The sequence below is a fragment of the Fusarium odoratissimum genome (genome assembly GCF_000260195.1).
Source record: "Fusarium odoratissimum NRRL 54006 unplaced genomic scaffold supercont1.39, whole genome shotgun sequence".
NCBI classification, from domain to species: Eukaryota; Fungi; Ascomycota; class Sordariomycetes; order Hypocreales; family Nectriaceae; genus Fusarium; species Fusarium odoratissimum.
This window is the reverse complement of record NW_022158780.1, coordinates 159290-187223: the sequence shown is the minus strand read 5'-3', so window position 1 is coordinate 187223 and position 27934 is coordinate 159290. Positions and strand designations below refer to the sequence as shown.

The 27934-nt window shown below is 48.7% G+C and overlaps 12 protein-coding genes and 2 non-coding genes across 16 annotated transcripts; 7 read left to right on the top strand and 7 right to left on the bottom strand.

Annotated features, from left to right (window-relative positions):
• Positions 1 to 28: 28 nt before the first annotated feature.
• On the top strand, positions 29 to 1276 carry FOIG_14245 (uncharacterized protein; the record flags this gene model as incomplete). Its single annotated transcript, XM_031215457.1, has 2 exons — positions 29 to 292; positions 500 to 1276. The coding sequence occupies 2 exons, from the start codon at positions 29 to 31 to the stop codon at positions 1274 to 1276; spliced, it is 1041 nt and encodes a 346-aa protein (XP_031054851.1).
• Positions 1277 to 2255: 979 nt separating this feature from the next.
• Positions 2256 to 3054, top strand: FOIG_14244 (uncharacterized protein). The gene has a single exon (XM_031215456.1). It carries the CDS (start codon positions 2432 to 2434, stop codon positions 2843 to 2845), a length of 414 nt encoding a protein of 137 aa, XP_031054850.1. The 5' UTR covers positions 2256 to 2431; the 3' UTR covers positions 2846 to 3054.
• Positions 3055 to 3598: 544 nt separating this feature from the next.
• FOIG_14243 (uncharacterized protein) lies at positions 3599 to 3967 on the bottom strand (the record flags this gene model as incomplete). Its single annotated transcript, XM_031215455.1, has 1 exon — positions 3599 to 3967. One exon carries the CDS (start codon positions 3965 to 3967, stop codon positions 3599 to 3601), a length of 369 nt encoding a protein of 122 aa, XP_031054849.1.
• A 273-nt stretch (positions 3968 to 4240) lies between these two features.
• FOIG_14242 (uncharacterized protein) lies at positions 4241 to 5282 on the bottom strand (the record flags this gene model as incomplete). The annotated part of the gene is made up of 2 exons (XM_031215454.1): positions 4241 to 5133; positions 5216 to 5282. The coding sequence occupies 2 exons, from the start codon at positions 5280 to 5282 to the stop codon at positions 4241 to 4243; spliced, it is 960 nt and encodes a 319-aa protein (XP_031054848.1).
• Positions 5283 to 5505: 223 nt separating this feature from the next.
• On the top strand, positions 5506 to 7398 carry FOIG_14241 (uncharacterized protein). Its single transcript, XM_031215453.1, has one exon. It carries the CDS (start codon positions 5854 to 5856, stop codon positions 6874 to 6876), a length of 1023 nt encoding a protein of 340 aa, XP_031054847.1. The 5' UTR covers positions 5506 to 5853; the 3' UTR covers positions 6877 to 7398.
• Positions 7399 to 7805: 407 nt separating this feature from the next.
• FOIG_14240 (uncharacterized protein) lies at positions 7806 to 8778 on the bottom strand (the record flags this gene model as incomplete). The annotated part of the gene is made up of 1 exon (XM_031215452.1): positions 7806 to 8778. One exon carries the CDS (start codon positions 8776 to 8778, stop codon positions 7858 to 7860), a length of 921 nt encoding a protein of 306 aa, XP_031054846.1. The 3' UTR covers positions 7806 to 7857.
• Positions 8779 to 9197: 419 nt separating this feature from the next.
• On the bottom strand, positions 9198 to 10654 carry FOIG_14239 (uncharacterized protein). Its single transcript, XM_031215451.1, has 3 exons — positions 9673 to 10654; positions 9464 to 9620; positions 9198 to 9414 (listed from the first exon to the last, which is right to left on the bottom strand). The coding sequence occupies exons 1-3, from the start codon at positions 10541 to 10543 to the stop codon at positions 9381 to 9383; spliced, it is 1062 nt and encodes a 353-aa protein (XP_031054845.1). The 5' UTR covers positions 10544 to 10654; the 3' UTR covers positions 9198 to 9380.
• A 1819-nt stretch (positions 10655 to 12473) lies between these two features.
• Positions 12474 to 14747, bottom strand: FOIG_14238 (uncharacterized protein). 3 transcript variants are annotated; one of them, XM_031215450.1, is made up of 6 exons: positions 14271 to 14747; positions 13993 to 14181; positions 13657 to 13946; positions 13405 to 13599; positions 13110 to 13353; positions 12696 to 13062 (listed from the first exon to the last, which is right to left on the bottom strand). In XM_031215450.1, the coding sequence occupies exons 2-6, from the start codon at positions 14125 to 14127 to the stop codon at positions 12898 to 12900; spliced, it is 1029 nt and encodes a 342-aa protein (XP_031054844.1). In that variant the 5' UTR covers positions 14128 to 14181; positions 14271 to 14747; the 3' UTR covers positions 12696 to 12897. The 3 variants fall into 3 exon arrangements, with proteins under 3 accessions (XP_031054843.1, XP_031054844.1, XP_031054842.1); XM_031215449.1 differs by having other exon boundaries at positions 12474 to 13062; positions 13993 to 14747; XM_031215448.1 differs by having other exon boundaries at positions 12775 to 13353; positions 13993 to 14323.
• A 348-nt stretch (positions 14748 to 15095) lies between these two features.
• On the bottom strand, positions 15096 to 15169 carry FOIG_14237. The gene has a single exon. It is a non-coding gene; the product is annotated as a tRNA-Val (tRNA).
• A 1272-nt stretch (positions 15170 to 16441) lies between these two features.
• FOIG_14236 (uncharacterized protein) lies at positions 16442 to 18657 on the top strand. The gene has a single exon (XM_031215447.1). It carries the CDS (start codon positions 16706 to 16708, stop codon positions 18512 to 18514), a length of 1809 nt encoding a protein of 602 aa, XP_031054841.1. The 5' UTR covers positions 16442 to 16705; the 3' UTR covers positions 18515 to 18657.
• Positions 18658 to 18987: 330 nt separating this feature from the next.
• On the top strand, positions 18988 to 19061 carry FOIG_14235. The gene has a single exon. It is a non-coding gene; the product is annotated as a tRNA-Val (tRNA).
• An 84-nt stretch (positions 19062 to 19145) lies between these two features.
• FOIG_14234 (uncharacterized protein) lies at positions 19146 to 21349 on the bottom strand. Its single transcript, XM_031215446.1, has 3 exons — positions 20541 to 21349; positions 20328 to 20492; positions 19146 to 20278 (listed from the first exon to the last, which is right to left on the bottom strand). The coding sequence occupies exons 1-3, from the start codon at positions 20980 to 20982 to the stop codon at positions 19281 to 19283; spliced, it is 1605 nt and encodes a 534-aa protein (XP_031054840.1). The 5' UTR covers positions 20983 to 21349; the 3' UTR covers positions 19146 to 19280.
• A 1510-nt stretch (positions 21350 to 22859) lies between these two features.
• Positions 22860 to 25617, top strand: FOIG_14233 (uncharacterized protein). The gene is made up of 4 exons (XM_031215445.1): positions 22860 to 23693; positions 23747 to 24251; positions 24324 to 24811; positions 24864 to 25617. The coding sequence occupies exons 1-4, from the start codon at positions 23229 to 23231 to the stop codon at positions 25491 to 25493; spliced, it is 2088 nt and encodes a 695-aa protein (XP_031054839.1). The 5' UTR covers positions 22860 to 23228; the 3' UTR covers positions 25494 to 25617.
• A 1162-nt stretch (positions 25618 to 26779) lies between these two features.
• On the top strand, positions 26780 to 27934 carry FOIG_14232 (uncharacterized protein; the record flags this gene model as incomplete). The annotated part of the gene is made up of 3 exons (XM_031215444.1): positions 26780 to 27003; positions 27056 to 27728; positions 27779 to 27934. The coding sequence occupies 3 exons, from the start codon at positions 26780 to 26782 to the stop codon at positions 27932 to 27934; spliced, it is 1053 nt and encodes a 350-aa protein (XP_031054838.1).

Genomic DNA, 27934 nt, shown 5'->3' with positions numbered 1-27934 from the left:
GATAGAAATACAGTTCTTCCAGCTGCTCATGACCACGTGGCCTTCCGTTGGGGAATCTCGATCTCTCAAGTCTCATTTGAGCACTACAAAAGGGCCCTGGAGATTGCCGAAACCTGTCCTCGCATATCATGGAGATTTGAATGTCATGCAAGAAAACTGGAAACCGAGTGCTTGTAATATCCAGATGAGTCGGGGCGCGGGCATTGAACTTCGAATCCACAGCTTCAACACTTCTCGGTCAAGATACCTCGCTTGGTCAGGGGACACCCTGGAGTCGAAAGAAGAAACCTGTGTCCGTGTTAGAGCTCACGGGTTGACTTACCAACCGTCAACTGATTGGTCTGATTGGGTCACGGTCGAGGCGGGTCGCATACAACCCAAAGACTGGCAACGCGCGTTGTCCATTGCCTCGCGTCAGAACCTTGGCAAGGGTAAACCAAAAAGCTCATGATACCTTCGAAAGAACTTCGATCTAAACACGAAGTTAACTCACATCCAGAAGGCTCGCCTATATATAACTGCTCTTGGTCTCTACGGGGCTGAGATCAATGGCGAGCGGGTAGAAGATCATGTCCTAGCCCCGGGCTTCCAGTCTTTTAAGCATCTACATGTCTACGATACCTACGATGCTACAGAACCGGTTTCAAGAGGCCGAAACGCTATTGGTATCCTGGTTTCAGAGGGCTGGTACGCCGGGCGTCTCTTCGGTCATATCGAGAAGCGCGATTTCAGGAACCTCTGCGGATTTAGAATCGGTGCTATGTGTCTTTTGAAGGTCACTCTCAGCGATCGAACCAATGTTCATATCCCATCTGATAAGACGTGGTCCTCTAGCTTTGGCCCGCTGTCCGATTCACAGATTTACAACGGAGATCTACGACTCAGGAAAGAGTCCGTTATGACGGGTTGGTCAATGGCATCTTTTGACAATGGCGATTGGCTCAGCGTCGAAGAGCTTCCGCCATTGACCGCAACTCTCGTTCCGTCAGACGGTCCACCCGTTCGAAAGCTGAAAGAGCTTCAACCAAAGGAGACCTTCCAGACCGTGTCGGGCAAGGTTATAGTCGACTTTGGTCAGAACTTTGCTGGTTGCGCTAGGATCACTGTCAGTGGCCCCAGCGGTACCGATATCATTCTCAGAAATGCTGAGGTACTGGAAAACGGCGAGACAGAAACCAAGCCCCCACGCACCACTGACGTGCCGGCCCGCAAGTTTGAGAACCTCGATTTACATTTCACAGCTTCCGCTATGCTAAGACTAACAACTGGCCCGTGAAACATACTCCCCTAGAAGCCGAGGGCATCACGAGCATTGCAGTATGCAGTGATATGGAACGAACAGGATGGTTTGAATGCACTGATGAACTCTTGAATCAACTTCACACCAACGTCGTGTGATATATTCAAATCGATTTTATCCATATTTCTACTGACTGCCCGCAGCGTGATGAACGTATGGTTGGATTGGCGATGCCCACATTGTCGTGACAAAGGTTGGCCGAAGATTGAAATCGATGAAACAGTCTCTGGAGGCGCATGGCGCACCGATTAGCCTCTTCTAGTTCACGGAGATCAACCTAGACCTCATAATCCGTGTTCCAAACTACACTTCTTTGGCTGTGGCATTCTAGAACCTTGCCGGGAGTGGAAACATCAACCTGACAATACGAAATGGTGCATCAAAGACGGTCGCCTCATACTCTCAACAGCGACTATCACAAAGAACCTTCACCTAGCAGCCAACACCCTTACTCGTCGCACAATCGGTTCCAAAAGCACTGCAGCCTTTCATATCAGCGCATCAAGACTGAAAAAGGGTGGTGTCGCCGGTGCATCCATATTTCACACCAATAGTGCATATATCGCTATTCACAAACACGCTGACTCTTCGCGATTTGTCTATGTTGAGCTCCCCAGAGATTCCTGAACCAAGCGAGGAGGCATTTAAAGCTTGTAGAGGCACAGTAAACTTCACGGGCTCGACTAGGTAACGCGTAAACCTCACAGTTTTCATCAATGCTTCATAACTCTTACAATTGACATTTCGTGTCGGGAGTCCTTAGTCGTAGTACTTGGGTATCGCATATAATCGACATGTGTTGTCCCAGCCTTCATTTATGAGCAGCATCTGAGGCCTGGGTATTAAATGCAGCGCTACGACGATTCACAAGCCTAGGAGTTTATGCAGTGAGATTTTAGTCAGCTATAAAAAGAGGCTTTGCTTCAAGTGTAGATCCTCTATTGAGGCGGAGTCATGGGCAGGCAGACAAGCGGCATGACTCAGCTGACTGCAAACACCTTTGATATGTAGCATGTCACAACGTAAACGAATAAATATTTCTTGCTTCCATCCTACTCATTGTTTTAAAGCATCATCATTCAATTATTGCAAGTCTCAAATCCAAAGATCCAACCACCAAAAATCTTCACCATGACAACCGAAAAGAGATTCACTGGCTCTCGCATCAACGTCAAATCCATCGAAACCCCCTCCAGCGCAGAATGGCGCATCCGCTTATCTGGCCCAAATATGATAAACCTCATGAACGGCCATCGTCCACAAGACATGGACGATAAGTGGATGTGCATGACAACGGGGCCTGCTGAACAAGGATTAATTCGCGTACGCATGTGCAGAAGCTGGTCAGATAGAGAAATCATCGCGCTTATAGGACGTGTCGGAAGTGATGATGAAGCAATTATTGCCAAGGAAGGCGGAGAGATTTTGGCGATTATGTGGCCGACGCCGGAAGAGGACGAGTATGATCCTTTTGATGAGGAGAGAGCGAAGAAGTTTGCTATTGGGTTCTGTCGACATTTTATGAATTGTGAGCTTGAGAGTTGATGAGTATATGAGGGCGAATAATGGTTTCTGCCAATGTTCAGGTTATGACATGGTGTTCTCGCGTTAGATTTCTTTGGTCGGTATGTAGGATAGCTCATGAAAGAACGCCGATGCTCCAATTTACCAAGATCGTTGTCTTTTCCCAAGGCCGTCTATTGTCTTAATTGAATGGCGCGTCACTGCGCCTGAAGTCAGCTTGGCTGTCTGCGTCGTGGTCTCGGCGTGACTGACTAGGCGCTCCATCCTCTCACGCAAGATCATCGCGTAGGGTCGCCTCTCGGCGGTGAAGGCATTCTTGCGGATGCAGCTCTGACCTCCAGTCTCTCCGTCGCCCGGCGATGTGTTTCTGCGACCGGGCGGGCTGTTACAGTGTACGCTTGCCGATGGGGCTGCTGAAGTTGAAATGGTTGGCGATTATTGATAAGCGGTGCCGAATCCGCAGAACGGTTTGGGAAGAGGTCATCAATGGCTTCCATGAGATCCTCGTAAAGGCCTTTGACGAACGGCACGATCCCGCACATTTTTTGTAGGTCAAGGATTTATGAGAGTAAAGTGTCGTGACTGTTGACCTTTTTGTGACAACATTACGGTGAAAATAATCTGTGCAGAGATCACGTGCATCCGTGTCACAATGAGCAGGCTTCAATTCGGAATAACCTCAGCAACGACTCATGGACTGGATATCTTTTGAATGGGATCTTTTTTTGATATCCTTAGTTATTTGTATACGTGTAGTAAAAAACGACATGCGCTTTACATCTTGGGTTTCCTGCCCGACTTCTTGAAATGGCCTGCCTCGCCAGTACTTCCCTCTCTGCTATCCTGCTCTTGAGCATTCTGACTGTTGGTATTCTTCTCCTTCTCTGTCATGTTCTTATCTTCGAACGAGCTCGCATCGCGTTTTCCCGGTGCACCCTTCAGCGAAGCCATGGCTCCATCTGAGTGATCGGCGACTGGTGGATTGTTCTTGTCGTGGTTGGGATCGGAAGACACTGGTGTTTTGACTTTGCCTGAGTTCATGCGGATAGAGGTGTATGAGCTTAGCACGGGTTGGGATCGAAGCGCGGATGTGACGGTCGAGATGCGTCTGAAGGAGGAGAGAGATTGGCGTGCGATGGTCATGATTGCGAAAAGTCGAGACGAGTAGAAGATGTATTTGCGGAGGATCTGGGAATTTCTGTTAAAGCTTGAGTTGCTGATGCTGAGGGGTGTGCTGAAGAGTTGAAGAAGCAAAAGAATCGTGGCTTTTCATGGGTCTTTGCTGAAGCGAAAGTAATGACGACATTTCTGAAGCCGACATATCGTCAATCATGGCCATGGTTGATGTCATTGATACATCAGTTGACTTGACCTCGAGGTTCCACAAAATCCCAACGCGAACTCCATTTCCTGTGATTACTCCAGATTTTCGACTTGTCCTATGTTTTGCCTCTCAAACACCAATGGGACTTCACCTCTTAACGCTCTCCAATGATTAGTTGCCCTCATCAGCTCGGGACATCCTTCGACAGCCCATCCCCATCTTTCCAGAAACCGAGGCGTCACCTCCCAGCTCTCCATACGATGCGGCTCTCCCCAGATAATCATGCCACGCCGATCTGAAGCATAGTCGCAATGTTTGCCTCTTGACACAAGTCGCCGTCCTCTTGGCCCAGTGCCCTCTCCATATTTGCTGAACATGATGTCTTCCAGTAGATCTCCCATTATGTCAGTGACAAGTAGTCGATGATTGAAATGATCATGGTGATTGATAAGATTGTCTCTCATCTTCGGAAACGGAATGAAATCGATCCAGGTTGCATGTACCCTTGTTGATTGCAGGGCTGTAGGACGAAGATGAGGCGGTACATCTAGGCCTGTCTCGACACAAATAGCATCGCGCTTTAAGCCAACCATGACATCCAGTTTCTCAGTCCGACCCTCTACAAGTACAAGATGATCCGTCACCTGTGAGAGGGTTACTTTGTTCTGAAAAAGCCCTCGGAAAGCATTGTAGTTTATGAGATACAGAAGATGGTCCGAGAGAGGAGACGCCCCGCCCGTCAATGCCCGTAGACGTTGATGCATGTCGAGCTGCTGGCTGTATAATTCAACATCTGCGGTGCTCAATGTGCCCTTGTATATAGTGGTAAGAAACAATCTCGGGTCTTGCTTAGTGATGGAGGATTCATCATTGTCGGCTCCGGCCTCCAGACCGAATTCATCCACCCTCCAGAGCTTGACTCCGAATGTCGGCCTTTGCTGCTTGACGCGAGTTTTTGTTGTGTCACCATTGTTCATGCGATTTCCTGCGTGCAAAAGTCAGAGATGGTCAAGCTAGCCTCCAAAATAGGAAGTATTGTAATCAGAGCTGTCCGTCAAATTACTTACGGCGAGCTCGTTGGTTGATCCTGTTTTGCAGCTTACGCCGCTGCTTTCTCTCAGCATCTTCCATCATCGATGGAATTCGTGACAGGCCTTGCTAAGCTCCAGCAGTAGTGATGAATCAAAAGGCCAGCGGGCTATAGCGAAAGTAGTAAAAATGTAAGCTTTGATCAAAAACATGGTCGAATTGGGGTTTGTGACGGATAAACTCTCCATGTGATCTGACGAGCCGAAATATGTCACGCTAATACGAATCGAGATAAAAAGTCATCCTCGCATGGTATGATCTGCAAAATCCGATCGCGAATATTCCTCGAGCCCTTGCTACACGTTTCCTTTTATTCCGATGATGCGCCACTGACAAGCGTTATGACTCCGTCCAAGCGACCAGCAGCATGCATGGCGTACCTGGAGGAATCCTTCGGTGATTTATTCTCTTTTGGGTTACAATGTCATCAGGACTTGAAGAGCGACATAGCATGGTGGTCTAGGTAACAGTTTTTGGGCTGCATCCTGAGCTGCGATAAATCTACTATAAATTCAGGAGAAGCTGCAATATTATACCAAAATCTCTTCAGTTCAATCCAACATTTAATTTCACTCCAATAACCCTGCTTCTCAAATTCAGTTTACACAACTTTAACATGTCTCGTTACGCCTCTCTCTACACCAGCCCCCAAGGTCCAGGTGACAGCCGACCAACTGCTCTACAGGTAGTGCAGGATGAGCAGATGCAGAACGAACTCATTGGAAAGACAGCAGTCATCACTGGCGTGTCATCCGGTATCGGCATAGAAACCGCACGGGCGCTTGCTGCTACAGGCATTAAGCTCTTCCTTACTGCCCGAAACCTTGATAAAGCCAAGGAAGCTCTCGCTGATTTCTGGAACCCGGATCAGATGGAGCTTGTACAACTTGAGCTGAGCTCTATGGATAGTGTTCGAGCTGCCGCAAAGACAATCCTTTCTAAGACCGACGAGCTCAGTATCTTCATCGCCAACGCTGGTGTCATGGCCGTCCCAGAGCTCACGACGACTGCCGATGGCTTTGAAGAGCAGTTTGCTACGAACCACTTATCTCACTTCCTCTTATTTGAGCTCCTCAAACCTAGTCTTCTCAAAGCGTCAACTGAGAAATTCCAGTCTCGGGTCGTTGTCGTCTCAGCTACTGCTCATCGCATGCAAGGCATACCCGCTTCGAACGACTACAATTATGAGACCAGTGGTGCCTCAGCTTATACACCCTGGGAAGCATACGCCCGATCCAAGACCGCCAATACCTACATGGCCAATGAGATTGAACGTCGATATGGCTACAGGGGCATCCATGCGACTAGTGTTGCCCCAGGACTGGTTGCCTCCAATATTGGTCGTCATATTCCCCAGGAAGTGATGGCAGGGGTTATTGGTGACAAAATGCATGAGGTTCAGAGCCTCGAGCAAGCGGCTGCAAGTACTCTGGTCGCTGCCGTGGGCAGAGAATGGGAAGGAAGAGGAGGTGTTTACATCACCAACTGTAGTGCTGCCGAACGGGGCGAAGATGACGGTGTTTCGACTTCGTACACGTATGTTTCTCACACTTACAACCCCAAGGATGAGCAGAGACTGTGGAATGACTCTCTAAAGATGGTGGAGAAGTGGAACAACTATAGCACAGAAGACATTTGACGATGAAAAGGTCGGATGGGTTTGCGGATCAGCTGTATACAGATCACCAACCAGCTCTACAATTTTCTTGGCTTCAATTTATATTTGGTTCGCAACTTCACATCATATCATACGGACACGGATACAGGAGAGATCATCACATCCAGGAATTCTTACGATTCGTCAGGTGTTCTTAGCTCCAAGTCAGTCCCGTTATGTTCCAGCATTGCAATTGCTGTATCATGCAATAGGTTTCATAAATGTGATGTTGAAAATTGGAAAAGAATTTTCATGGGATAGCCTCATATCCAGCGCTTTTGGGCAAAAACAAAGGAAACATCATCGGCCTCCATATTCCTCTCTGTCATGTGAAGACCCAATGCATCAAACATCGGTCAAAGATATGAAGGGAGTCAGTCAGTAAAAGGGTTCCAAAAATTCCCATACCAGGCGCACCCAGTATGGAGTTGGTCGCTTTAATGAAAGAATAAGAAATTTTCAATAAGCATAATTCCTCTCTCAGCTTATTGCTTCACAGAGCAGGAAAAGACCCATGCACTAGGATGTATAAGGAAGAAGGAAAAGAAATTGGAAGGGTGGGAGGGAGAGCGAGACTTTATACTCGTTTCTGTCAGGCCAAAACGTCAAGGTTCAGGTATTTAATCAAGTAAAAGAAAGGATATGAGCGTAGTGGAACATTCTAAGGAGTCAGAAGCCATTCCTCTAGAGTTTAAATATTGATATTTGTTGGCTGCCTAAAGCTTATTCATCCAGCCTTCAGTTCGTCCTATAGTATCCACTAGCACATGATGCTGCATGGAAGCTTTAATGACTACTGGAAAGTTACGTGGTGGTAAAGTTGTGGATTCGTGTGAGGCAGCGCAGTGGCAGCCTCGAAAGAAAGCTACTTACGACAATGCTTTCAAGTGTAGGCGAAGATTTTGGAATGAATGGTTTTCTTAAAACTCAGCCTGAGGCTGATCTTGATGTATTAATATCGCATTACGCGAAAGTCCTTTCGACCCATGAGCGTTCCCTCTCAAGAAACTCTTTGAATGTTGTCAAAAGGATTCCCCAGCCCTTAACTTCTCCAATATCGACCTTATCTCCCAAGCCTCTCGACATCAACTGTACAGCAACAAAGATATCCTCATTCTTTTTCGCCTCGATCTCCTCATCAGTCAGATAAACAGCTTTTAAAGGTTTTCCGCTTGCTTCGCCCAGTTGTTGCATAATCTCATCTGGCGAGAGTTTCTCACTTGCAATTTCAATGGTCTGCCTATTGAAGCGGTTCGGCTCGCGGAAAGCTGCCACGGCAAACTTTGCAAGGTCCTCGACATCCATGACTGGTAGCTGTTCCTCGGGCGTGTAGGCAGTTGACCACGTATTGCTGCCTACAAGGCCGGAGCACATGATGTTGACTTTAGGCGCCAGGAAGTTACACATGAAAAAACCCCCTCGGAGAATTGTCCACTCCTCGAAACCGGCGTCCTTGACGAGATTTTCGACTTCTTTCTTCCATCCATGGGCGCGTCCAACAGGGTGTTGTGGGTCATGGTATTGGTCTTTTTCCATATCTTTGATGGCCATACCGCTAGAGTAGATCATATGTTTGACGCCAGCTGCCTTCGCTATGTCGATGATGCGTTTCGCTGCCGGTACCTCCGAGGTGAATGCTGTGATATTTGGTACCAGATTCATGAAGACGTGTGTGCATCCGTTGATGACCTTTCTGAGAACTGCTTCGTTGTCCCAGTCGCCATGGGTAACTTCAGCACCTTGGTCTTGTAGTCTCTTGGCGGTGGGAGAGTCCATGTTACGAGCTGTAGCGCGTACGATCCAACCAAGCTCAAGGAGTCGTCTTGCCACAGCGGATCCTTGGGAGCCGGTAGCACCGGTGACAAAAACGACGTTATGTGACATTGTGTAAGTCCTGAAAATGACCTCCTGGGTTGGTGTTACTATGAAGGTATTTTAGTCGTTTGAATGACCTGCTTTCAAGTTCAATCGGTTTGGCTATACGGGTTTATAAAATACGTATGGTTCGTTGCCATCCTATGTCAAAGTGCGGAGTTGCGGACTTTCGATGTCCTACTCCTACAACAGTCCTCGACCCCCAACACGTTCTATTCGTCCTAGGACCATGGTATCCATTATAGTCTGGACCTTGAAGGATTCAGATTTATCCGCTTTAGATAATCATGTACGCACGAACCAATAGCATGACGGGACGGCTGCAGTGTTCTTCCGTGTCTGATTAATGCGAAGAGCAACTCCGCGAAGGTTTTGCTCTGATTTGTCACCAAAACGGCAGGTCCCGTGAGACATAGTCACTAAGCCAGGCAGAGTCAGATATGATATCGTTTTCAGAGGTGCTTCTATCCATAAAATTCAGATAACATAAGTTCTATCTACATGTGCCTGGCTTTCTTCAGTCCGGGATAAATCTGGGGTTGTTTGTTACTTTTCTTGTCATTCATGAACTCTTCCGCAAACAGGTCTCATGATGTCACCAAGTATTCACACTACTCTCTAGGCTTTTGTCCACATATGACGTATCTGTATTCGTGTTGGTTCTCTTTCATTGTGGTCAAGGTTCATAACTCACATGGGCCAATATGCGTGGATGGAAGGGTTCTTGAGATCTTTTCTGACATCAGTCAGGAAAACATCCAACTGAGGTTTCGACCAGCCCAGGACCCTAGTGAAGAGAGCACTACTAATCCCGTCGAGGCCACTAGAAATATTCTCGAGGGTCCAAGAACCTAAATCTCGTCAGTTGTATTCTGTAAATGGCACCAGCAGGTATTTATTTACCCAGCTCTTTGTACTTTGGATCCCTAGGCCAACGGTTTTGTGGCCATTTAAAAACCCGCTGTGTGACGTTCCTGAAGCCAGCAGCTTCCATTTGTGTCTTATAGGTCATTGTTTCACCAAAAGGTCGACCCATCTTTTCTGTAGCTTCAAGCAAGAGTTTCGACCACTTATATAGAGCCGTTTCAGGAGCCATTGTGCCATCATCGGACGTTGGGGGAAGGATGTCCACGACCTCCATCCAGCCACCTGGATTCAGATGCGTGAAACTTTGTCCGAAGAACCGTGGCCAGTTGGCGAGCGAGACCGTCATAAACCTGGTATAGATATAATCAAATTGCTCTGAGAATGTCCAGTCTTCTTCCACGTCATCAATCTGGAACTGGACATTAGGCGGCACGAATAAAGGCTGGATTGGGCTCAAGTCAATGCCGATGACAGTGGTTTCAGGATAATCATCAGCAAAGTCAATTGCCCAGCACCCTGTACCTGTGCCGGTGTCTAATACCCGTCTCACAGGTATCTCGCCCTCTCGAAAGATGGGCGCGAGGAATAACTGGTTGTCAAAAGTGAGGAGACAAAGCGCATGCTGAAGATCCAGGCGGTCTTGTTCCGAGTTATCGTTTGGGCCGACGTAGATGCCATCTTTGTAGGCATGATATGATCTGCCATTTTCAATTCTGTATTTGTAAATGCTGGAGGCGATCGAAGCTGTGGAGCTCCCAGTATCATTTTCGCCCAGGGCTGAATCATTGTCGGCGATGTTCCCCTCATCTGCTTCGAGTTGACCAGCGGGCTCTAGTGGCGCCGTCTGTTCATGGGGTGATGATTCCTTTGGAGAAAGGGATTTTGACGTTGGAGGTGACCCTGCCATGCTTGCAAACTGTATGTATTAACTTGAGCAAAGTTCAGCTGGGGTTTGTACAGGGAAGCGTGTCTTTTCAAGTGGAGGTGAGATATTTTGACAGCTGGCATATGTGAAAAGGGAGGGTTAGCGTCAGGTCATGAGGGGAAACCCGGTTAAGAAGCCATATGCATAACCCTGCAGTAGTGTACAGTCACGAACTTTGAACCCATGGACCAGGTGTTCGTAGTTCCCCGAGACATCCAATGCATCAAGTAGACTCCGGTAACTTGTTCTTGACTGCTAAAACAGCGACTTATTTCATCATTGAACTCATTCGCCATCAGCATTGACGTGCTATAAACATTTTCCGATAACCAATGCTGTTTATTTGTTGTTGGTTTGGTCTGATTCAGCTCTTTTCTGCCGAGCTGCATGACCGGTATCTCCCTCAAAGCGATTGGTGAAGCCCCAAACTATTGGCTCTTAGTCTTGTGAGGCGCGTTATCGGCTGCGGCGATTGGATGTATCTTCAGCCACATATTTTTATTTTCATAGTGAAGCAATCGGGGGCAGGTTTTGGTTTTGGTTTTGGTTTCCTTTCTATGCCGGTTGGCTTCTGCATTTTAGGCTCGGGTCCTGGTCCGATATGCTGCAATGGACATGAAAATGCGGACGTAAAGGATGAGATGAAGTGTCGTCAAATATGATGCCAGACACTAGGCATCTGCTTTCTAGTTTCCCACTGTTGTACGGTCATCAAACGTTGCGCCCATGAGATCGTTTCAAATTCTCACAGGCGTGTTGGCCTTCATCGTCGCCAACAACGTTAGCGCTGGGCCGTGCCAACCTTCTTCCTCATCCATTGGCATAAAGGCCATTGTCGACACCACCATGGCTAAGACATGAGTTACTGCGGTCAGCGAGACTCTCACTAAGTTCCTCACTAGCCTTCGCTCGACCGAGAATGCTACCGCCGATTGTACCACTGAGACACTCACTGTTTCGACTGAGACTTCAGCTGCTGTTCCTGAGCGCACCACCAACGCCGACTGCGACGGAGCAACTCCCTTCCATGACGTAGGAACATGCGTTACTACTAATCCCAACCTGCCCTAATGCACCAACGCCCAGTTGTCAGACTCTGAATAGAGGAGTAGACCCATACTCAGGCACATATGTTACGTCCATTGCCAATTCAATCTTGTATCACTACTTACTCTCTACTAATGAGTCAATACAAAAGAAACCTAGGGTAATATGCAAAACGTTGTTGCATTCAATGTGTGGCGATCTGCAAGTTGTGACTTGTTGCCGGATCTCAATGGCATTCGGCTAAGGACTTCAGCCAGTGAATATATATTGAAAGTACAAAAACACCTCGTCGGCCCAAGATTTTAATGGTGTCTTAGATACTACGTCCAATATCTCCATGTCAACGTCTCTATTCACAGAAGATTTGAAGCTCTGAGAGAAGATCAAAAACACTTCTTATCACAGGCATCTAATACGCTTCGCTATGAACAACATAACTAGGGAGAAACAGCAGATAGCGCTTGAATAAGAAATACCTAACCTGTGTGCTTTTGTGTTGATCTATCAAGCTCATGAAGGAATTGCTCTACTAAGAGGCATTAACTATACTCCATCTAGAGTTGCAACATTTCTTGCCCTCAAATATAGGGCTTACATCACGGAGTCCTTATTAACCATTCACGGACTTCTCTACTACCTATTGATAAATGGCTATACAGTACCGTAGAATATCACGACTCCACGGACAGCAACCGGTACAGTTAAGGTGGTTTTAGCAAGATTCTTACGGGAGACAATTATGAATATAAAAGTCCTCCACAAACATCTCCATCAGCTTACACCAAACCCTAAAGAAAAAATAAAATACAAAGACGAAATTTTCAACTCCAAAAAGATTCACGAATATCCAAGGAAGCACTATGGCGGGCTCCGGAACCATCAGCTGGATCAGGTCAACTGACTTACATGAAAAAGTGGTATTCTGGAAGTGCATGCAGTATCAAGGGGGTGCAAAGTATTGTGGGAACTACAACAGTAAAGCTCAAACAGTGCGCGAAATGCCAGGCTAGACGCGATGCTGGTGATGAAGCGGTCAATAAAATGGGGGCAATTATAGGAGTTCTTGACTTTGTTGAAAATGAGACCGGTGTAGAACATTGGCGTTACGACTCAGAAAAATTCCAAGATCCTGGGTCTTCTATCTTTGGACAAATAAACAGGTTTTACTCGATCACAAGGAAAGCTTAGCTCCCATTTCTGACATTGCAACAACTGAAATCGCTGGGCTAATCTTGAAAGGCATGCAAACTGGAAGATAACACGCTTGCTTCTAATCGTAACCATAATAACTATTGGTAATACTTGATGGAGTTGAAGAGCCAGTACGACTCTTTGAAGGCCTCAGGATGGTTAGTGACATAGTCATCACAGGTCTTAGATCCAGTAGAAGCCTTGCACTCTTCGTTCCAAGTGCCTTGGTCAATGTTGTCTCCACAGAATGCTGTGTTGATAATCTGTTTCGCATTAGCACCCGACTGTTTGTGTCTACTGTTAGACTTACGATGGTCTGTCCCTTGAAGTACTTTCCAACATTGCAACCAGAACCGCTAAGGAACTGCGAAGCAGGAGTACCCCATTTGCTGGGATCGGGGTTTCCAGACTTGATGTTGGCGGGGATGCTCTGGCGGTTGAACCAGTAGATCTTCAGAGCATCTGACTCAAGCCAAACAGCATAGACACCTCCTTTGCCCTTGTTGAAGGCTGATCCGTATGAACCAGAGGCGTGAGTGCTACCGCAACCGTCGCTGAGAACATAAGTTAGCTTATTGTCCTGTATTATGCCATGATATACTGACTAGTTCGTGCCGTCCTCGCATTGCTCAGACTCAGTTCCGCCGTTGTTGCAGTTAGGGCGCTCGTCGAGACCACCGATCTTGGTGAACTTGCAAGCACCACATGTATGCAACGAGACGACGTTTTGGCTTTGGTCGTTGATCCCCTCGATGATGTCAATCTCCCCGACTGGGTCCTCGTCAAAGTTGTACGACCAGCTGCGACAAATGTTAGCTCATCATGCCCAGTGAAAACATCCAAAGATTGGAACTCACAATGATGGCCAAACACCACAAGCAGTACCAGGCATGTGCTCAATGTCGGCAATCAGAAGGCCATTGCCATAAGCAGCTTTAGACTCTAGGCGGACACTGTCTCTACCATGTCTGGTCTTGCTTGAACCAAGAAGTTTAGCCTTGTTCACAGAGTCAACGCCGACGTAGACTTGGCCGTTGGTTGTTTTGGCAAGACCGGCAGATTGAGCTTTGCTTTTGCTCAAGTAGTTCACTGATCCGTGAGTGGGATCCCCTCCGTAGGAAGGGTCAATGCTATCGTAGTAAGCAGCCTATCTTGTCAGATTTGTGCGTTTAACTGCGAGGTCGAGAACGTACATCTCTGAAGTAAAATTGATCAAAGAAGTTGCTGGAGTCGTAAGTGGTCTTGAGAGAGAACTTGCGCGTGGCCCGGGCACATGAGGCCTGGGCAGATGCCGCCACCACCAACAACGTGAATAAAGATGAATGCATGTTGAGTCTTGTGAAGAGAAAGAATGTGCAGTTGGCGATGAATCAAGATCGTCGCTGGGATAGTTCAGCTTTACATACCAAATGCCGTAGCTGAAAGGATCACCGCACGGCCCGATCCTCAGCTCACCGTGGTTCAAACCTACCTCCGCCATTCGCTGCTTCGCATCGGAAACTATGCTCGAGACAAGCGTATTCCCAAGCGCCATCCTTCGCTATGCACGTGCCTTGGTTGTCACTAACAGCCCAGCGAGCAAGGGTTATTAGTGCTTAGAACAACGGGGCTGAGTGGTCCTTTGGAAAATGAGCAAATTTGATTCGGGGCAGTGCCAGTCATACGACGTGAGGCCATTATGTTCCTTCGACAATACTAGGACCTGAGGAACTGTTCGAGACTATAGACCTCATGATTATGTGGTAAAAGCACGGAATGTGTTGCACGATGTGATACAAGATAAATAACCGATATAGCCAGCCAGTCGCGATGAACTTGTGTGCGACGTATGTGCATGCATTGCAGAAGAACGGTTCAATTCCAGCTTGATCTGGTTCCTGGTTCGGCCCTACTAGATCCGGGATTGTTTGTGGTTGCGTAGGGCTAGCCTGGACAGGAGGCCTGAACTAAACTATTGAACGGAATGGTCTAGACGAACTCAATGTTAACGTTGCATATTCCTACGCATCAATATGGCTCAGCATAAGTGCCTGGGATGCCTGGTAGTACAGCGTATGTGATCGATGTTGCATGGTCTGATGACTCTGACCGCCTTCGGTATAGAACTCAGGAGGCCGTCAACTGAACGTATGGGTAGAAATTCCAAATAAAAAGTACGGAATAACCTTTGGACAGAACCCTATGACAGATCTGATAAGTATACAGACAAGAGCCGTTAGAAAACTTGTCTTGGTGGTGCTTGGCAAAAAGATGGTGCCCGTCTTGGCGAGATCATAGTGCCGAAGGACAAAAAACGTGGTTCCGCCCGGGATCGAACCGGGGACCTTCTCGGTGTTAACGAGATGCCATAACCAACTAGACCACGGAACCTAGCTGTTTTGTTGCAAGAGGGGCTGAGAATTATGTCCCAGGAATCTGAAGCGAAACGACGCGCTCCGAAGAGACGGGCGGCTCTCTAAATTCCCATGGAGCAGCCATGGACACTGGCTTACCAATTCATTGTTCAGATGAAGGAACGGAATTGGCTGGGGGCGTATCGTGTCACTGAACGGCAGACTTTGTATATGAGTGACGCGTCATTGTCAACTCCAGTCTCCAGCGGGATTCCGACTCGCGTGATACCATGAGACAACTGCATGGATCTGTCCTACCCTGCAGCAGTTCAAATGATTAAAGAGTCAGAGCGATTTTGAGAAGCAGGAACATTATTTGCAGGTAAGAATAATTTCAATATTTAACATTCTTTATCTAAACATTAGTTCGCTTTTGTCCCGGCTTCATGTTGAGTTATACCTTCAATGTTGTTATTACTTTGATGTAGTAGACAACAGACATCGACGCTGGACATAAATAGCCCATGACCCCAGAGAAGTTTATTCACCCTGACATCTGCTGGGCCAAAGCATATCGCCATATACTAACTCCGGGACATTGGTAAGATTGGATACTACGTAAAAGATCTCCATTTCAAACCCTCGAATCTAGATACGAGAGATCGACCCTGGTGCTTAACAAGCGGATCATGCGATAAGCAACAGGAATTCACGAGTCAGCGAGTTCCGTCTCCAGGGAGAAGAGCTGGGTTAGGCGAAATGTGTGCCTTGGGACCGAGGGATTGCTAAGCTGAAACCGGATTTCGGGAAAAGTCATGACGCAACTCCGTGGCAAAGAATTCTTAGCACAAATCTCAGCCAATGAAAGTATTTTCGCAAAGTTTTCGTACCAGAGTCCATGGAGTTTCCGCGGAGGACGTCATGACGGACTCAATCAGCTCTCCGAAACAGTCACATTGTGTAGAAAATGTGCATCATCAAACCCAAAACATAATCTCGTGCATTTGGATAGTAAAGGTTACGTCGCAGATATCACAAACCCGCGCAGTTTCCGACTGTAACCAGTCCAAAGCAAAAAAATACCCGTATCAAGGGCCGGGGTTTATATGATTACGGCCGAAAACCCCGTTCCGGGTCCGACAAGCTAAGAGATGATGGGCCGAGGCATAACCATAACGAGATAAAGGAGTAACCCAGAAGGTTCTAGCCTCTCGCTTGGTGATATCATCCCTTGCCGGATTTAACGTAAGGACCCAGTCACCACGAGAAGCCCAAGCCTGTATGGGGACTTACGGCCGGTCGGCGGATCCGACAAATCCATGCCATGGAATTGAAGAGATTTGTACTCCTTAGTCGTTAGTCGTGCCCGTTACGTCGTTGATTAATAAAATTTCTACCGTTTCGATGTGGAACCTTCCAATGTCTTTGTTTATAAACTGCCTTGGCTCCCCGAGTCACCGGTGATCGACATAGATCTTGTCTCTCACACCACAGATCGCAATAACACTAACCGACGCGGAACACCAAACGTTATTCCACAGCCTCGATCGGTAGTTAGATTACGACAATAACGATGAGCGACGCGGAAAACATCGAAGTCCCTGCGCGGACAAGAATACCCTACTGGCGATTGGTCGCTGACCAGGCTGGCATCACACCAGAGGTTCAAAATTACAAGTACGATGGCTCAGGTACTGAGGAAGATCCCTACCGTGTGAAATGGATTCCCAACGATCCCCGAAACCCTATGACCTTTAGCTTGGTCAAGAAATGGTTCATCACCATGACCGTCGCTCTCACAACCCTTGCTGTCGCGCTTGTGTCGTCGGCTTATACAGGTGGTATCCGTGAGATCATCATGGAATTCCACATCAGCCAAGAGGTAGCTACCCTGGGTGTGTCACTCTTCGTCTTGGGTTTCGCAATTGGTCCCCTTCTCTGGGCCCCTCTCAGTGAGATGTTCGGTCGTCAATACCTCTTCATCGGTACCTATGCCGCCCTCACTGCCTTCAACTCTGGCTGCGCGGGCGCACAAAATGCCCAGACCCTGATCGTCCTCCGTTTCTTCGCTGGCGCTTTCGGCTCATCACCTCTCACCAACGCCGGTGGTACCATCGCCGATATGTTCCCTGCCTCTCAGCGTGGTCTCGCCATGGCCATCTTCGCTGCTGCTCCCTTCCTCGGACCCGTCCTTGGTCCCATCATTGGAGGTTTCCTCGGTATGAACGCTGGTTGGCGCTGGGTCATGGGCTTCCTCGGTGCCTTCTCTGGTGCTCTCTGGATTGTCGGTACTCTCTTGGTCCCCGAGACATACGCCCCCGTCCTTCTCCGACGACGTGCCTCCAAGCTCTCCAAGATCACAGGACATGTCTACGTCAGCCAGATTGACTATGAGCGTGGTAAGGTTACTCTCACCGAGTCTTTCAAGACTGCCCTGTCGCGACCCTGGATCTTGCTCTTCAAGGAGCCTATTGTCCTTCTCCTCTCCATCTACATGGCTATCGTCTACGGTACCCTCTACATGCTTTTCGGCGCTTTCCCTATTGTGTACCAGCAGAACCGTGGCTGGAACTCTGGTGTCGGCGGCCTGGCCTTCCTTGGCATCATGGTCGGCATGCTCTTGGCTATCGCATACACCATCCCCCAGAACAAGCGCTACATCAAGATCGAGGAGAAGAACGGTGGCTTCGCCCCTCCCGAGGCTCGTCTCCCCGCCTGTCTTATCGGTTCCGTCTGTCTGCCTATTGGCCTTTTCTGGTTCGCCTGGACCAACGATCCTAGCATCCACTGGATGGCCAGCATTGCTGCCGGTGTCCCCTTCGGATTCGGCATGGTTCTTGTCTTCCTCAGTGTTATGAACTATCTCATTGACTCCTACACCATCTTCGCCGCCTCCGTCCTGGCTGCCAACTCGGTTCTCCGATCTCTCTTCGGTGCCGCATTCCCTCTCTTCACCTCTTACATGTACCAAGACCTCGGCATTCACTGGGCTTCTTCAGTCCCTGCTTTCCTCGCTCTGGCTTGCGTTCCCTTCCCTTTCCTCTTTTACAAGTACGGTGCTTCCATCCGTGAGAAGTGCAAGTTTGCCGCTCAATCCGCTGCTTTCATGCGCAAGCTTCAAAACGACGCTGCTCCCTCATCCGAGGAGGAGAAGAATGACGAGACTGTTCCAGAGGAGGAGAACTTCGACGACGATGCCTCAACTGAGGTTGAGGAGCCTGCCTACGCTCCTATCACTGCTAGCAGGACACACCACTCTGTACGATCGCACGCCTCTCGTGCATCGCGCGCGTCACGGGCTTCAATGGCCTCGCGTCGCAGGTCATATGAGGGCAACCCTTACGACATCGACAGAGTCAACACCAAGCAATCATTCACATAATCATCTCATAAAAGTTATTACTGGGGCTGGAAACCCGAAAATTAATTGGTGGCATCATAGCGTTTAATTTTACTATAGACTTTACTTCAATTTATTTAATACCCAATTCATGTATCAATGCCATTCATTGCAGTTAGCCCTTGAAACTTTGTGAGATTATCGCCGTGATGTATTTGTGACAGAATGAGATTGTCGCTGGCCGTCCACAAATTTGAAGTCATCCGGGTCGCATTCACCAATGGTAGCTCTGGTCGCGACCCCGAGCCGTTGAACGCCGCCGCTCGATGGTTAATCGAAGCCGATCAACCGTAAAGAAGTTTCTAGGCTTTTGCGCTTTAGTTGAAAGAAGGCGAGCCTCTCACCCCATACGCGATTCTGCGTCCATGACCTTCGAACTGCGATCCAATTCTTGCAGGGACAGCGAGCTCGAGAACATAATACCCCGGTACTCCAGATGAGTCATCAAAAGTCTCGGTTCCGTGGTCTAGTTGGTTATGGCATCTCGTTAACACCGAGAAGGTCCCCGGTTCGATCCCGGGCGGAACCACGTTTTTTGGCCATCATTTCGTTTGATGCTCATTATTTTTGCTGAACCGTACCTCTACTTGAGGTCACTAACAATGAGACACGTCACTTGGAAATATTGAAAGCCTTCAGATGGTGGAAACATCCTTCTTTATCTATAACTTCACCTCGATCCTGTAGGTTCTCCAGGTGGTTTCGCTAATACGCATGCTTCCTTATCTAAACTTGGTTCTCCTGGACATCAACACTTATCGCTCTGCTGAGCCTCACTTGCTGCCTCACTACTGACTTCCTCCACCTTCACTGGCTTTGGTTTGATGAAAACAGCCGACACAAGCATCAGTCCGCACAAAGCAGTGTAGAATGCCCACATAACACGTAAACCACTGACATACCCATGCTTGTCAGTCTCACCCTGCGCCTTGTCACTAGACACAGCAGTCAAGTTGCCACCGTGAACAGTACGCTGGATAAAGACCGTTCCAACAACAATTGATATCGAGACAAAAAGGCCACGCATAAAAGTGTACGCTGACATAGTCGCCGCCATATCTCTCTGGCGGACATGCGTTTGAAGAGCGATCATAGGGTTCTGGAAGAGTACACCGCAGCCGAGACCTGCGATAACCTCTGCTATGACTAGCTTAGGCCATTCCTTGCGTTGACCAAGGCTAATGAAGAGACCGATTCCCAAAGTCATCAGCGCGGCACCCACCAAGATAATAAGCTTGTAGTTGCCGGTTTTTCTCACGACCAGTCCCCCGACACCAGTTGAGATAGACATCGGGAGGATCAGAGGGAAAAGCGTGACTCCGGATATGATTGGCGAAAAGCCCAGAACGACTTGGAAGTACAGCGGCAAGAAGTAATCGCAAGCAATGAAAATGAACGAGTGAAGGTTGGCGACGGCAAAGGCGGCGATATTGGTGGTGCTCTGGAAGATTCTGATAGGAATGATGGGATTTTTCGCAAACTTCGCTTCCCAGACCATGAAGAGTGCCAAGATGACGACTCCAAAGACCAAGAGGCAGATAACAAACGCAGAGTTCCAGGGCGCAAGTCCACCTGAGCCAGCTTCAAGTCCGTAAAGGAAGCAAATTGTGCCGCCAATGATGAACGCAAATCCAGGCCAGTCGAGGCTGCGAAGTCCGTCAACGAGAGGTTCCTTCTCGATGTCGACCTTGAGCAAGAAGAACAGCCCAATCAGTGCAATACCCTCAAAGGGTAAGTTGATGTAGACTGGTAATGTCAGCAGCTATCTCCAAAGGGGTATGCGGTGTCAACCTACAGCACCATCTCCATGTCACTGTCTGAGAGAAGACACCACCCAGCACAGGTCCAATGGCTCCAGCCACGCCAAACACTATTCCCGTTATGCCGTAGTATTTGGCACGATCTTTCAGAGGAAACAGATCTCCGATCAGAATAGTTATTAGCACCATACAGCCGCCACCTTAGTCCAGTTAGCGGGCTGAAGTCGTGTTTGATAGAAAGTGCTTACCTCCAAGACCCTGGACAGTTCTTCCTCCGATTAACATGCCACTTGAGCTCGCCAAAGCACAAATGAGACTCCCGGCCATGAAAAGACCAGTGGAAGTCATCATGCTAACCTTTCGACCGACGATGTCAGACACCTTTGCCCATACAGGCGTCACCGCTGTCGTGGACAGGGTGTACGAGGATCCAATCCAGGCATATTCGCGAGCTGATACATGTAGTTCTTTACCAATAGTCGGAAGTGCCGTTGCCAAGATAGTAGTATCCAATGCACAGAGGAACAGCGTCAAACAAAGAGAAAGAACAACAAGACGCCGCTGAAGTGTCTTCATCGGCGGAGGCTCGTACGATGCACCCGTCTCAACGGGCTGGAGGCGCGCGCCCACAGAGTCCTTCTCGTTTGGCTGTTCATCTTGAGATGGCTGTGACTGTTGAGGCTCTGACATGATACGCGTGATGTTACAGCCGAGAAATTGATCGAACAGGAACTCGTGATTTTGTAAACAGGAGATTATTGAACGAACCACTTATTCGAGGATTAGATTGCGTTGGTTCGGCTCGCTTTCGGTTCGGGATGTAGATTCCGGGAAGGTTGCATGATCTTCGTGGTAGCGTGCCGATGAGAACGGCAATTAGGAATTGTGCGATTGGCCTGTGAGATGAGGAGAGGGGGAGAAATAGAAACTGTATTTATTCATTGTTAAAATTCGCTACGGGAGTGGATTGATTTGAACCGAGAGAGACTGAGATCTCAGTTGTCTTGGGGTCTTGTAGCGCCATGATGTGGTTACAAACGTGATGCGACGAATACTCATGACAACGAATGCTGCCACGACGCGGAAAAATTTACTTTCCGACCACGTTACTATAAGCTTACCCTGGAGTCCTAAACCGAGATAAATTATTCAAACTTTATAATGCTACTCTAAGCTAGATTTCGGATGGAAGCTTCCAACTCTATTTGGACCGCTGGGTTACCCTTGTGAACTCAATCGGAGTACTGAATTTTTAGTGCATATAGTGCGCTGTCTCCAGCATATCTCCCTCCAGCTGGCACCAGCAGATGTTGGCCCTCACCCAAGGCCAGTCAATGTGCACGGGAGAGAAGCCGCGAATTAATATGTTTGTTGGGAATCAATGCCCTGAGAAGAAGAAGATTTACTGATACTCTGGTCATCGGCAATAGTAACAAAAGGAGACGACTTGGGAAGAAGCTCATGGGCGATTGTGGAGGTCGTCGGTTTGCTGCTTGAAGCAATTGATTCTGGCTAACAGCTGATGCCTATCGTGCGTCCCCCCCCCGGCAAGGGATGACAGAAATTGAAGCATAAAAAAGAGGGACAAATAAAAAAAATCGATTCCACAACTCTAAAGGATAAATACAAAATGAGAGAATCATGTTTGGCTGGGTGGTGCTGTTGCACCGTTTTCCAGACGAGTACATGCCCGAATGTGAGAAGAGCAAACGCGCGCCAACAATGGGCAGGCGAACCAAAATAGAGGAGGATTGCAACATCTAAGCTTGAACAAAATACACAGTTTTCTGCATCCAGAACGTAAACCTTTCGCTAGGCCGGCTGACGTCTTGGTGGATGGTAATCTTCGGGCTCGCCTGCGATGCCTGTGAAGTTGCTTTCCACGCATAAATAATCCACTGATCCACCATGAGGACCCATACCATCACTATGCCCACGAATTCTACCCCGATGACCAGCGTATTTCTCACGATCTCTCAAGCGACAACTTTTTTACACATTCGGATGATAGAAATTATCCCATCTATGGTAAAATTGAAGACGCGACTGCGAGTGTCAAGAGACTGTGAACCTAGCCAGCCGCGTCGTCGGCCTTGAGAAGCATGCTCATGCTCAGGATTGGAGACTCATCAACCTCAGCAGCGCGAGCTTTCCAAGGCCCTCTTAGAGCATGCAAGAAAAAGTGACTTCGGGCAACCGATACAATTAGATAATCTTGGCGACACGTTCAGGAAAAATAAAGCCTCAAGTTTGACCAGTATTTTTGCATCTGGCCGTGAGCCTTGAGTCGCGTCTCATCTCAAATCGGCCAACCTCAGACTCTCAGCGACAGACCTACCCCTCGATTCGGTTCAGAGGGTGATCTTTTCCGAACCGAATCGAACCGAAGTTTAGCGACGACGCCTCCTCAACGACTCAAGAGCTCATCTCCAATGAAAACGAGCACAATTGAACATGACCAAGTTAACCCGGGGCCTCGAACTTCGTGGGGGCCATCTAGTCTCTATTAGGAGACCCCAGAGTCTACCCCGCGAGAAAATATTCCTTTGATCTGAAGCCGCGAAGGTCTTCCGCGATTCGGAGATCCCCAGGCATGCGGGGAACATGTTTTTAGTGCACTGTACCCCGGACACTCACTGCGATAGCGCCCTGTGTCATGGTTATCTGCGGGGGATACAAATTGTTGACGACACCCTCGGCCACCGTCTCGGAGAGACGCAGAATCTCTGACTGAGCTCACAGCCTCACTCTGTCGTTGTCAATTGAATCAAGCCTCAGGGTATTGTACTGGAGACTGAGTTGCGGGCTTGAAAGAGACTACGTCGTCGAAGAGCCTCATACGTTCATCTTGAAATATCCCAAAGTTGTCTTAATCTTTCCCATCCCCAAGGATCGCGGTCCCAAGTCTTCTACCATTGCCTACCTACCTAGCCAAAATGGATACGGTATCACAAGAACACCCTCTCTCACCGAGACCGCCGCGGTCAAAACGAGGTCGTTTATCGCTAGCTTGCACACAATGTCGCAAGCGAAAAGTGCGATGCGACGCGACAACGCCCAAGTGCCGCAATTGTGTTCTTCGCGGCGACGAGTGTGAGACCTTCGATCCGCGAAGGCCAAATGGTCCGGCTGTGCGCAAATGGCCACACAAGAGCTCACAAAGCACATCTACAATATCACCGATTCAGCGCCGAGCTTCAATTGCGACCGCGAGCCAACAGAGCTCTCCCGCGTCTTCGATCGTGGGGTCGCAACATGCAGGGAACAAAGATAGGAATCCGTCGTGGATTGAGCGCGCATACCAGGAGAGCCAGAGCACGCCCGATAGCGGTACAGATGTGCACACGAACGACAGTCCTGATGTGGTCATGAACACTGATGAGTCGTCTCATCGCATCAAGGTCAGTATTCAGGCTTCGTCTCACAGCTGCATACTAATTGAGCTTGCGTGCAGTACATGGGCTCCAGCAGCCTACAATGCCTCACCCGATTCATCGATCTTTTCCTCCAGCGGCGCGGTTTTGACCCAATTGGCAGACATTTCCGATGGGGAATGTGCTTCACAGAAGAATATGCCCTTCCATTAGTGCCAATCCTCCCAGATCTTCCCAGCATGTCAGTCATGGAGCCCTGCTTGAAGAAATACTTCAGTCGCACGCACCCTCTCGTCCCCGTCCTCGATCATACAGCCTTCATATCCGACGTTCTGCGATTTTCCGAGATGCAACAGACATCCCCGACCGGGCTACAGGGCGCGGTGACTTCAGTGGATGCGCCAGCCCTTGTCGCAGTGTACGCTGTGCTGAGCATCGGAATGGACGACCACGAAGGTCAAATATCGCCAACGGCTACTGGCTATCTTACTGGGGCTTATTCCCTAGTGAGTCACCTGCTGAGCTTCCCATATATGAGCTCAGTACAAGCGCTTGTGTTACTCGCAATTGCAATGCGTGCAAGAGGTAATTAGTTACTCATATCCTTGTCTCATCTTCATCAAATTCTTAGACCACTGAGGCTGACTATTCTTATAGGGAAGGACGGCCAATGCTGGCACCTCCTTGGCCAGGCTATACGAATTGGCTACTCAATAGGCTTCCATCGCAAGATCGTCATATCGAATCCGAACGAAGATTCCGGCAACCAAGTCGACCGACAATTACATTCCCGGGTCTGGTGGGCGTGCTATGCTTTGGAGAAGTCCATGCAATTGGAGACCGGTCGGCCGAGCGCTATTGAGATCACCGATTGTGACCAACCGTTGCCCGACAAAACCAGCGGCCTCGATCCTTGTTTCATCAGATGGGTCTCGCTCTCTTTGCTAGTCGGTAAGATTAGCGAGCACATCTTCCAGCGTAGAGCAGAGTCTGCCTTGGAGTTCCTGTCTGGCATCTCGGAGCTGGATCAGGCCCTTGTAGATTGGCTTGATGAGGCGTCGGAAGACGCAAAAGCGAATCAGAACGCCTCCAAAAGCTCAGAAGAGCGGTCATTTGCCGTTTTTCTGTCTCTTCAATTCCACCAAGTGAGTCTCTCATATCCATACGACACTTCTGTTACTAACGCATCTCCCTCAGGCTCAAATCACTCTTCTACGAGCATCTCTCCTCTTCCCCGAGGCCTCTTTCAGCAACGAAGTGCAAAAGCATGAGACCAAGATTAGTACAACACGACTACTACAAAGCCAAACAACCTGCGTGGAAGCCGCAAGGTCAATCATAACACAAGTCGCAGAGTTTGCAGACTCGCAGCCTGACTTTCTTCTTCTGACGCCTACGCCGACCTTCCTTGCCGCCACAACACTCGCGCTGCAGACATTCAAGAAGCCTCATAAGCGCATGGGCCGCAGCGACGGGGAACTTGTGCGCATCGCATCGGACTATGTGGCAGACTGTTATCGAAAAGTTGGGCAACACAGCGAATTCGTGAAAGGCGTGCTCGAGTTGACGCAGCGGGTGAACCAAGTCTTGTCTGGCGATAATAGCTCTTCTGTTGATCAAACACAAAGACCTCAGCAAGACTTGCCGACCACAAATAACGACCAGAGAATGTTATCACCGAATCAATTCGGCGACGTCGCGACCGATTCGTTCGTGTTTGATCCCTTAGAGTACTTTCAGGATCCCTTCCAGGCAATGCCTTTAGACCACTTCTGGGCTGTGATGGAGAGCGATTTTGCCACGATTGGAGATCAAGGGATGTGCTGAGATGGCGCATGAATGGTCTAAAGATTCCCCAAGTTTATCATGAACTTACCTAAGCATATTATGACTTCGGATTAGATACCCTGTGTAGTAATGAATTGACGAGAGCGTCTGCTTTACATACCTGTCACAGAAGATCCAGCATAGATGATTTGAGAGAAGAGCGGAACGTTTCAAAGCGAAGTAGTAGGTCCCCAGCGGGTGCACGTCTGATATAAAACTCCAAATGATCATCCTCGTCGGTTTCGTTTCCATGCACACCGAGCCGAGCCGCTCGGACTCCATGATATGGTTTCATTGTGCAAGCTGATCATACGTGAGAGGTTCGGAATTGCCTATCATCCTTGAAAACGCTGTCAGTCGGGTTACAAGGGAAACACTGGGGGAACAATCGTCCCTGCTTGTGACAACTTATAATCCTCTTGCCTAAGATTAAGTAAACTAAAACCCTAATTTGGTACTAAGATCCACTAGGCTTATGAAGATGTTTCTCAGACTTATCTAGCAGTAATGGAATTTTGTATTGGAACATCGTTGTCACAGGTCACGGCTCGAGGCTCTTCCTACCTCTTGAAATGCGCAAAGCAAGTATGAGCGATTCTTACACTTTATTCTCAACCGCCGTTTAAGATCGCCATAATCACAAAGAGACGAGCTGAAATACTAGAATAATATCCCTCATGCTATGCTTATGACAAGTAGACTCTTGGACCTCGTATCAGCCAGTTCCTCATATACCAAATAATGTCGACGAGATTGGATCGCATACAAAGCAACACGGGCATGCAGAGTCAGCGAAGTCATGATGTACCGTTATATTCGGCAATTAGACAATACAAGTGACTACAGGGTCCTTTTCGTGGCATCATGTCGCGTAATGTGAGCCGCTGGAGCCTCCCATGGGATTCTTGATCTGTCAACCGTTCGCGGGTCTCGGCGCGGGAAACAGTGTTCTAGCCCAGTTGTGAGGCAAAATCCGCGACAAAGATGATCAAATGATTAACAGAGGACCGAGATGAAAGCCTCTCTGCAGACTTTGCGGACTCGTCCGCTCGGTTGAACTCGGTTGGTTCGGTTCGGACATTCTATTCCCTCGTCGCTGATCCTGCAGTACCCCAGATTTTAGTCTACGCACCAATACTTTGGACGCTGTGGGGCCGAAGAGCCGCTTCTTCGAGCTGGATATAAAGAGGAATGGGAATTTCGACCTTCAACTTCAATCCAAGTCAACAGGTCACCACCGAAGCATCTGGTTCAAACTTCATCTTAAGCTAGTATCAGTTTACAAGATGGCTCCTTCAGCAACTACCACCACCACCACTACTGAGGAGCACCCAACCCTCACCCTCCGCCCCGAGGGACTTGAGCGTATCGTGATTGATGGTAACGACAGACGATACGGTGATTGGAGAGATGATCTCGTCCGTGATGGATACGCCGTTGTCAAGGGTGCTATCCCTAGAGAGCGAGCTCTGAGCTACGCTAACCGTATGTACGGTCTTATCGAGAGCTTGTAAGTATACGACCGCATCGCAATTAACGAAGTGTTTACTGACAATTCTCAGCGGTCTCGGCTACAACCGAAACGACCCTTCAAGTGTTCACCCCGACAAGCTTCCCGTCATCAACGAGAAGGGTATGCTTCTGAACTACGGTGCCGCCCACGAGGACTTCGTCTGGGGAGTTCGATCCGAGCCTGGTGTTGTCGGAGCTTTTGAGAAGGCTCTTGGATCTGAGGATCTCATTGTTTCCTTCGACGCTATCAATTACGGCTTTGCCAACAGAGAGAACCTTCCTGAGAACAAGCCCTGGCCTCATCAAGATCAGGACCCCGATGTGCCTGGATTCCGCTGCCTCCAAGGACTCGTCAACCTTCTTCCCAACGGCCCCAATGACGGCGGTCTCATTGTCGCAAAGGGCGGCCACACCAAGAGCAAGCAGTTCCACGATGAGATCCGAGGTACTGAAGAGCGCATTCCCGCCTGGACTAAGGAGTGGTACGGATTCACGGACAAGGGAATGAAGTGGCTCGAGGAGCACGGCTGCGAGTGGTACAAGGTCGAGGCTGAGCCAGGTGACCTGATCCTCTGGGATTCCCGAACCCCTCACTATAACATTCCTGTGAAGAGCCAACAGGACCGCTTCGCAATCTACACTTGCTTCATGCCCGTGTCTGAGGCGTCTCAAGAGGATCTCATTCGCAAGAAGGATGCATTTGAGCGAAGAGTCGGCACAACAGTGAGCCTATTCCTACCCATCTATTTTGTTTCGAGTACTAACAAGTCCAGCACTGGCCCAACGCTCGCCACCTCGGCTCTAATGAGGCCAAGCGCAACGGCAAGCCTGATCACGTAGTACGCGACAGGCCCCTGCACGAGCCTATTCTGAACGAGAGGGCTTTCAAGTTGACGGGTATTCCTTATATCAAGGCAGAGGCTAGATAG